We start from the raw sequence: 10131 nt of genomic DNA on the forward strand, positions 1-10131 counted from the left end.
CACAAATATGAGGACACACTTCCAACTGTTAGATCGGATGGATCTCCACATCAGAAATATTAGATATGGATTCAACCCCAGATGCCAAATCCCTGCCAGAAGATATCAGTCTTCTATCAGCCTGAGAGATTGACTGAGAAAGCCAGGGAAGAGCAGGAGACGAAGTGATGATAATAAAAAGAGCAGAGTTTATTGAATAATCTTGTGTATGTTTCAATGCTCAGAGACTTCATGTGACCAGTACAGATCCAACGAGTGTTATTAAACCACAGCAAGAACACAACATCGTCCTGTGACGCTACAAACCTTGAAATGGAGACATTCTCTTGTCTCTCCCCCATGAAGACAAACATCCCTTCAAACCACACTATCATAGGATTAAACATTAAATGACATAAATTAATAAAGGATTAAATGATAAATAACATTTTAATAATGGTTAAATGATAAATTAACGATAGCTACATAAATGACCAATGATTATAAACTATTAAAAATTATTAAATATTCAAACATTAATTCATATAACAAACTAAGGAAATAAAGCACAACATATCTCTCTCTCCCTCTCTCTCTCACACACACACACACACACACACACACACACACACTGTAGCTCTTGATGAATTTAAATGAGTATCAAGTGATGAATTTCAGCAGAAACTTTCAAAACAGTCTCTATATTTATACGTAATTTCACTTTGTTTCAAGTTCCCCCCTGTATTTTTAAACAAATCCCTTAAAAATAATAGGAAAACACATTTTGTTAGCCTATATTTTGTAATACTGAAAATATTGCTATTGTATTAATGTTAAATGTTCAAATGTTCTTGTTTTTTTTCTCTTCCACAGTGAATTATTTTCTTCGTCTCTTTATATGAAATAAAAAAGAAATTGTCATTTGTTATAAATTCTTAAATAGTTTGAGCTCATGGTCTGATTTCATCAATATATTATCTTTATAAGGTATTTTTATTATATCATTATTTGTAGCTCTATTTTTATTGCATCTCATCTACATTACCTGTACCTCATCATTTAATTAAACTTTAGTAACCTTTATGTATTTATGTATTACAAGTATGCTATGCATATATATATATATATATATATATATATATATATATATATATATATATATATATAGGTATTTGGTTTTTAAATTAATTAAATTTAATTATATAAAGTTTAAAAACATAATTTAACACAATTTAGGCTTGTACATTATATGAAATACTTTATGTTGGTAAATTTGATCAAAATGAAACAACTACAACTAAGTCAGATTATCATACATAATTTCTGCTGTTGACCAAAAACTCACATTCTTTAAAAAATGTGTGACGTCACGTGGACGGTGTCCTCCGAGGGCCAGGGTGCGCGCTCCTGCGCGTTTGCGTATCCGCCCCCTTCTGCCCTGTGCTCTCCCTCTCTCACACACACACACGTCGGTCACGGAGAACGAGATGAGAATGAGATGAGAACAGTCATGGAGGAGCTGAGCGCGGTGGGAGAGCAGGTCTTTGATGCCGAGTGTATCCTCAACAAACGCATAAAGAAGGTAACAAACATCCACACAAACACACACATTCAGCGCGCGTGAATCGTGATCCTCAACGCGTGTTTGATTTCCACAGGGAAAACTGGAGTATCTGGTCAAGTGGAGAGGATGGTCGTCCAAGTAAGTGAGAACTGATACAAATACTGGCTTTTTTTATGTGTGAGAGAGTATATATGTTGACTATTTATGCATCATGTAGACTAGTACTTTGCTAATGCAGCGCTGCTTTACTCACGGTGCCAGTAAACATCCTTGAATGTGGATCGCGAGAAAGGGGAGAGAGAGGGAGAAACAATGAAAACAACAACAACAGCGTGTTGCGCGTTTAATTTCGCGTCCACGCGTGATTTCGTGCACTGTATCACACTTGATCACACTGCATCAGGTCGGCTCGCATTTGCCTCGTTTTGCTGCATTTCTCTTTGTCTTCCAAGTTACTTTTTGTTTGTTTGCCTTCGGCTTGTTTGGGTTCGTTTGTCTTATCGCGGTTGTTCAAAATAAAATCGAAAGAAACAGAAATAACTTGCGTGCAATATGTTTAGTGTTATGGTTTATTTTCGTTTCCAGTGATAAACATCATGTATTGAGTTTCGAGAGTCGGTCAGTAGTTATGAAGCAGTCGTTACATTGGATCAGTTTTGTAACGCATTCTGTTACTTTGTAACAATTTGTTCTTGTGTAATGAAAGCGGTTTGATCTCGCGCCGCTCAGCGCGTGGTTTGTTTCGAGTTTTTTTTTTTTTTTTTTTTTTTACTCCAGCTGCCCACCAACCCCCCTAATGCCCCCACTCTTGCTCTCTGTTACATTGTCGCCCCCTTTTTGCCCCGTCTATGGGCACTTGAGCTGTCAATCACACGAGCCACACCTCCCGCGCGCGCGCTTCCATCTGCTTCATTGATTATTTACAACTCCCATCTATGTTATAATCTTTATTATTACTTGATCAAGCAGGGTCATAAACTGACCACAACTGAGGGCAAAATGCCACTGAAAGTGTCTAAAATACTGTAGATGTTTGATGAGAGGTGAATTTTCGTTGTTTAGTCTAACATTTGATATATTTCACAGTATAAGCTATAAAATACTGTTTTTTGATGTGCACTTAAAAATTGTGATGTACATATCTTAACACTTTGATGGTCTGTGATGATTGATTTACATGTGCACGCTATTCTATAAAAAAAAAAAAAAATCTTATTCTTTCATCAACATGTAGTAACTTCTCCACCTCTGAAACAACTTTTCTTTGTGACTGAATGTCTCCAGACTCTCTTATTATTCAACCACCTGTTACTTAAATACATTTTTCACCATCCAAAAAATTCCTGATGGAAAGAAATCAAGTCTTGTCCTGCATTGTTTCCTCATTGCAAGTACTAGTAGTAGTAGTTATGGAAGTAAAACGAATGCCGGTGATTGAGTAATGGTGGGTTAAGAGCGTCTTATTTTGGTAGATCACTACTTTTTGTTGTAAATCAAATCCAGACGGTCCAGACTCTTTGAAGTGCCCTTTAAAGTAAACTCTCATCTTATCTTTTTTCCCCGCTGCTATATAATGCCATCCAGTTTTACTCCACATCCCTTCTGTGTACATTTACAGTAGTAGATGCAAAATTGGTACCCAAATGGTTTTCAAGGATTGCTACACAAATAGCTTGTTTTGCATGCTTGGTTATGCTGATTTAATCTAAGTGTGTGACATGCTGTAATTCATTATTTTTTTTAAACTAGTTTTTGGCAATGCTTTATTATACATGCATTTTTTGTGTATATGATTCATATTAACTGGAAGACTATGAAATATTTGTATTTAAATACAAATACAAACTTAATTGGTAACACTTTACAATAAGGTTCATTAGTGAACCTTAGTTAATTTATTAACTAACATGAATGAGCAATACATTTGTTACAGTATTTATTACTGTGTTAATATTAGTTAATTTAATAAAAATATAGCTATTCATTGTTTTTTCATGTTAGTTCACAGTGCATTAACTAATGTTAACAAATTACAACCTTTGAATTTAATAATGTATTAGTAAATGTTGAAATTAATATTAACTAAGATTCTTAGTTCATGTTAACTAAGGTAGTTAAGTAATGTTAACAAATGAACCTTATTGTAAAGTGTTACCACTTAATTTGTCACACGGCACTGCAGGAAAATTAGATTAAAATGGTGTGAAACATAAACTAAATAAGTTATGGAACTTTAGATATACACTTTACCTTGTACATAACCATCTTTTTTTTTAATCATGAGCATGTTATATGTCATCTACTCACATGCTTAAGATGCCAGTGTCTGTGTTTCAGGCATAACAGTTGGGAACCTCAGGAAAACCTTCTTGACCCGAGACTATTGGCAGCGTTTAACAAGAGGTAAGAGGTTTCTCCCATTGGACGAGCAGGCCTGTGTGTGAGAAAGACGCCCCCTTTTCTCCATGTGCAAACAATATGGGCTGCAACGCTTGGGAGGGTGTAAATGGGGCTCCATTCACAGGCCATTCAGGGTCTGCAGACGTGTCCAGGCTCACGAGGGCCTCTGCAGACTGACTGAAAATCAAACATCGTTAACATTTTTAACAGTTAACATTTTCAGCAGAGCTAGTTTTCTCTGTCAACATTTTGGTTTCACAGTTTATGAAGAATCCGTGTGAAAACCAGACTTGGATTACACGAGAAACATAACCACATGTTGACACCAACTTTCTACTGTTAAGATAAAACTAGATTTTTACATTTTTGGTAGGATATTTGTTGAAATATGGCTCGGGTCTATCCTTCATTTTTTTTCTCCTGTCTTATCGTTTGCCAGGGAAAAAACATAAGTCTGATCACTTAAAAGAACATTTGAGGTGTCATTCATGTCTGGCACAAAAACGATGATGTTTTTTTTTTTAGAAAACACCACTTTTTGCTAACGCATCCACCAAAAACGAAGACAAAAGAAATATGACGTTTTTTGCCCAAACTAGAACAACAGAGACTTCTGACAGGAAGTAAGGAGAAAGAACAGGAAGTGAGGACGAGTAAATGTTCATTCATAAAAACAGGAAATGAATTTCACAATCGGCCCCCTGTTTTTTGCTGTTCTTGATATGCTAGTCAAGACAGTTTGTTAAAAAAATAAAATAAAATAATAATAATCTTGTACAATATACAGTAGTCAACATTTGAAGTGGATTAAACCTTTCATTAAAGATATAAATGAATTTTGAACAATACCCGTTCCTGTCTTAGGACAACTTTGATGAACTTTTTTGATCCACTTCAAATGTTGACTACTGTATATAAACTTGCGGAATGGCTGTTATGGTCATAAATATTACAATTTCATGATAGCAAAGACAGTAGGATGAACACAATTTAACTGAACATAAATATTGCTAATTTGTAAGTTTTGCATTTTTTTTTTTTTTTTTTTTACAAGTCTTTTATCCATTCTTAGGGAGCAGGAGCGGGAACTCTTGATCAGTAAAAAGGGGAAACGGCCTCGTGGACGACCGAGAAAAATATTGGTGAGTTTGTCACAAAAAAATGCCCCAGATCTACTGAAAAAAATCTAATTATGTTCTCATCGTTTTCTATACGTTCCTTTCTCAGGAAACCATTCCAGTGGTCTCCAAATCAAGCAGCTCGTCCTCATCATCCTCGTCTTCTGGTTCATCATCATCTTCCTCGTCTTCTTCCTCTTCTTCAGACGACGACGATGAAGATGATACCGACAGGAATCCGAAGCAGAGTCCTCGTCCACGAGAGCATCACCCGGTCCCGCAGAAGAAAGCGCAGATTGTGGTGGCCAAGCCGGAGCCGCCAAAGAAGAAGCGAGGGAGGAAAGCGTTGCCTCCGGAGCTGAAGGCGCTGCGTCAGGCCAAAGGTCCTCGGAAGATTCTCAAGCCCATTTCCAGGGACTTGGACCTCCGAGGGAGCATAAAGAAACCGCTCATGCCCGCAAGCTTCACCTACACCGGGTTGAACCGAACCTCCGGAAGGGAGCCGATGACACTGCAAAACAGAGGTGCGTTTACCCAGAAGAGTTCTTTAAGTTCCCTCGGACGCTCTGTCGGGTCGGCCTCCACGCCTCCTACACTAAGTCGGCCGGCACAAACAAAATCCGCTTCGGATTTCAAGCTCTCGGTCTCGGATATGGGCAGCGGAGGAGTCGATCCCAAAACGCCTACATGCAAATCTCCAGGAGTGGCTGCATTGAATGTGCACAGCAGCAATGGACAAACCTGTCCACAACTCTCTCCAAATGTGCTGAGAAAACAGGAGGTGTTGGACCAGACTCTTCTTCAAAGATCAGCAGGATCTCTCCAGAAATCTCCATCGAGCTCCTTTTCGTCACTCAAAACGCCCTCCAGCCTTCAAGCGCTCAATCTACAGAGCGTCGACAAAACGGCGCAGGGTAACGGGACCGACAGTGCCTACTTGAAGGGTTCCCCTAATCCGGGCAGGAAAAGTTCTGGGTTTAACACAAGACACGAGCAGAGTCCTGCACCGAACGTCCCTAGTAAGTTCACGACCAACCAACAAGTCCTAAAGAGTCCGCAACGGGAGAAATCCAAAGCGGACGATTTGTCCGAGAGGCTCGGGAAGAAGAATCAAGGTCGAGCGGATAAGATTCTGGCTCAGACTCCGGCGACCGAGGGTCGAGATTCCCAACCGGTGCAAGACAGAGCCTTGTCTAAAGATGCCGGGAAACAAGGCAAGACTCTGAGCGAGTTGAGCACCGGAGAAGAGGGAAGCAGCTCGGATTCTGAACACGATTCCTCGTTTCCGAGGGACAACCGGGACCTGGCCATCTCGGTGCAGGCGGGTCAGGACTGGAGGCCGACGAGGAGCCTGATAGAGCACGTATTTGTCACCGACGTCACTGCAAACCTGGTCACTGTGACGGTGAAGGAGTCGCCCACCAGCGTTGGGTTTTTTAACATCCGTAACTATTGAATGTTGTCAACTGAAAATGCAGCCACTCTGGGGATAATCGGGAGAAGCTTCGAAAGAATCAGAATTGTTGGTGCTTCTCAATCTTCAATGGATTTTACTTGTTTTAACTGTTTTAGTTGGTCAGTTTCTTGGAGTAGACCAATTCCTGAAGACCAGCTCAATCAGAGACATGTATAGTCTCACCTAATTTGAATCTAGCATAAATATATGTTACTGAACAAATGATTGACCATTCATCTTGGTTTCCACAGCAGGGCTGGTTTCTTGTTCTCTTGATGTTGATTCTGAGTACTGTATTAGTAAAGAAGAAAATCAGAACAAATGTATCCAAAGTGTTTTAAAGCCGAATCTCAGATCACATCTTTTAAGGTGCCTGTTTATTAAGCTGTCCTCTTTCTGCCTGATAACAGTTATAACTGAGGATTTGTTTTTCCTTCTAGAATGAATGTGGGCATTTTTTTTTTATACTACGCAACAGTTCTCTGTTTATTTATTATTATTTCTTACAGGTTTTTGTTGTTAGTTGACATGCTGAAACACACAGTAAAGATTCTTTTTATACAAAATGCATCATTGTCTGTTCTGAATCACACCTAGAGTTTAGAGCATGCATGTGTAGACTAGATATATTCAAGGGTTGTAGGAATGATATTGACCCAGTAGTCCTACTGTATATGATTTCCTTAAAAAAAAAAGAGAGGCAAAAATGGCAAGAGCAAAAGTTTGATGATGATAAGATTTTTCAAAATGTTTTTGAAAGAAGTCTTTTCTGCTTATTTGATCAAAGATGCCGTAAAAACAGAGTTTATCGCCTCAAACCCTAATTAAACACACCTGGTCCAGCTAATCAGGATTAAACTTCCAGGCAGGTGAGTTGGAGATAAACTCCGCAGGACACTGGAGAGTTTGAGATCACCGTTTTAGTGGAAACTACATAATATATGAATACATGATACATTTTTCAGGATTCTTTGATAAATGGAAAGTAAAAAAAATTTTTTTTTTTTTAATGGTTGCTATGTTATAATAGTTACTACACCCCTGACTGTACTACATCTTTTATATTACAAGTCCATAGAATGCAAAAATGACTTTTTTTACAGTTAAAATATCCTAAAGACAAGATGAATGTAACACTGCACGACATCTTCAGACTTGTTATTTTAGGTTGTCTTTAATACAAGTATATTTTGCCTTTCGCTTATTTTTAACTTGTTTATACTTAAAACAAATGAAAAGACCAACCATTGCAGTAAGACTAAATAAACTAAAGACGCAATTTAAAACTAGCCTTAATATCGTATGCAGAGTTGCTTCTCAAGTATCTTGTTTAAAAATGTTTTAGTTATTTTAATTGGAGAATTAGATTCAGAGTGTGATCCTTTTTTTTTCCTTTTTTTCTTTTTCTTCTAAGAGTGTATCTACAGCTCACATGTTTAGTGTTTGCTGTCTGTCTTTTGTCTGATGTCCTCCGCAGTCCTGCACATCTGAGAGGCCGTTTAATTACGCAGGTTTAGAAGTTTTAAGAAGCCCTTTAATTTTCCCAGAATTCCAAGAGGCGGCTTCCTGAAACAGACTCTACTGTGGTCTGTCTGGGCAAACAGCCTTCCCTGAACCTCACACGGGCTTCAACTTCACTGCTCCAGTGACTTTACCTGCTTGTTTGTTCAGTAAAGTCAACTTTGTGTCAAACGTTTCTTCTAAAATTCCTGAGGAAAATAAAAGACACAAATTTGAGTCATCCAGTACGAATATAGCGCTGTGAAATGAATGTAGAGAACAGCTCATATTGAGATCTCTGATAAATGATTGCAAATATGAGCACATTTTGAGACATTAACCCCGTTTCCATTACAGATTTCCGCAAAACTATTGCGATATTTTCTAAATGTCGATAAAAAACTAATGACAACGTTTCCATAACCGATGTTATGCATCTAAAGTCATTCCAAAAATTATGGCATGGATGTTGGTAAGTTTACATATATTTCAGCCACCGCACAAGCCATTATTTTAATCGAAGGATACGTAGGTGTGTTTTCCCAGCATTAATGGCAAGGAAAGACCCTTATACTTGGGAGCGACTCTTTTGAGGCGTTTCTCCCTCATATCTGCTTCAAGGTCTTGATAAATTGTGGCAATTCTTTGTTGTTTAGAATCCAGTATTCCAGTAATACTTTTGTCTCGTCTTCTGTCCAAACATACCGCACCTTCTTTAAAGAATAATCGACTTTTTCTTACGCAATGACCTGTAAATGCGAAAAAACTGTTTCCATTGCAGTTTTGCAAAATATTCCTTTTTTGAATTGCCTGAAAAACCACCAAAACTTTTTTTGCGATATATGGGAGTTTTTGCGAAATTAACGTGTTTCCATTGGGCGTATTTTCAATTCGCAATTTAAATTTGCGTAATTTGAAGAGCAATGGCAACACGGCTACTGTTGAGACGTGTGAGATTACTGGGGTCTTTTCCTCAAGAGAAACATCTAAAAAAGCAGACTTTAAACTGCTAAGAGAAAAAAACTGAGATAGTAAAGAGATCTCATTTTTTACTTTTCTCTGCGTTCGTGTAAGAAAAATATCCATATTTAAAATTGTATCGACTAAAATAACTAGCTTCCGGCAGACGGCCGTACGCATTGATTTACGGCGAAAGACTAACCCCTGACCCGACGCACAACATAATGACAAGCACAGAGGATAGAGAAAAAAACAAAACACCACTCACGAATTAGAATCTTAAACGAGAATTTTTAAAGAGAAATGTCGGAGGAGCTTTAGTTTGTTGCCCAGCCCTGTTTGTTTGAACCGCGAGCGGCATCAAATCTCACGCTACTCCACAACCTACACTCACCTAAAGGATTATTAGGAACACCTGTTCAATTTCTCATTAATGCAATTATCTAATCAACCAATCACATGGCAGTTGCTTCAATGCATTTAGGGGTGTGGTCCTGGTCAAGACAATCTCCTGAACTCCAAACTGAATGTCAGAATGGGAAAGAAAGGTGATTTAAGCAATTTTGAGCGTGGCATGGTTGTTGGTGCCAGACGGGCCGGTCTGAGTATTTCACAATCTGCTCAGTTACTGGGATTTTCACGCACAACCATTTCTAGGGTTTACAAAGAATGGTGTGAAAAGGGAAAAACATCCAGTATGAGGCAGTCCTGTGGGCGAAAATGCCTTGTTGATGCTAGAGGTCAGAGGAGAATGGGCCGACTGATTTAAGCTGATAGAAGAGCAACTTTGACTGAAATAACCACTCGTTACAACCGAGGTATGCAGCAAAGCATTTGTGAAGCCACAACACGCACAACCTTGAGGCGGATGGGCTACAACAGCAGAAGACCCCACCAGGTACCACTCATCTCCACCACAAATAGGAAAAATAGGCTACAATTTGCACGAGCTCACCAAAATTGGACAGTTGAAGACTGGAAAAATGTTGCCTGGTCTGATGAGTCTCGATTTCTGTTGAGACATTCAGATGGTAGAGTCAGAATTTGGCGTAAACAGAATGAGAACATGGATCCATCATGCTTTGTTACCACTGTGCAGGCTAGTGGTGGTGGTGTAATGGTGTAGGGGATGTTTTCTTGGCACACTTTAGGCC

General features: G+C 38.6%; 2 protein-coding genes across 3 annotated transcripts in view; both read left to right on the forward strand.

Moving 5' to 3' along the window:
* The window catches only part of LOC311277500 (ectonucleotide pyrophosphatase/phosphodiesterase family member 7-like), an 11489-nt gene extending 10695 nt beyond the window's left edge, over positions 1 to 794 (forward strand). Inside the window, exon 6 of the mRNA XM_084387832.1 lies at positions 1 to 794. This exon is cut by the window's left edge and continues 90 nt beyond it. The gene's annotated coding sequence lies outside the window, so the exon portion shown is untranslated.
* A 571-nt stretch (positions 795 to 1365) lies between these two features.
* On the forward strand, positions 1366 to 7085 carry cbx2 (chromobox homolog 2 (Drosophila Pc class)). Of its 2 annotated transcripts, none has more exons than XM_084435144.1 (5): positions 1366 to 1561; positions 1638 to 1681; positions 3881 to 3946; positions 4998 to 5085; positions 5171 to 7085. In XM_084435144.1, the coding sequence occupies exons 1-5, from the start codon at positions 1478 to 1480 to the stop codon at positions 6515 to 6517; spliced, it is 1629 nt and encodes a 542-aa protein (XP_084291270.1). In that variant the 5' UTR covers positions 1366 to 1477; the 3' UTR covers positions 6518 to 7085. The 2 variants fall into 2 exon arrangements, with proteins under 2 accessions (XP_084291270.1, XP_084291271.1); XM_084435145.1 differs by having other exon boundaries at positions 5016 to 5085.
* The last annotated feature ends 3046 nt before the right edge of the window (positions 7086 to 10131 follow it).

Source organism: Rutilus rutilus, assembly GCF_951802725.1.
Source record: "Rutilus rutilus genome assembly, chromosome: 1".
Taxonomy (NCBI): Eukaryota; Metazoa; Chordata; class Actinopteri; order Cypriniformes; family Leuciscidae; genus Rutilus; species Rutilus rutilus.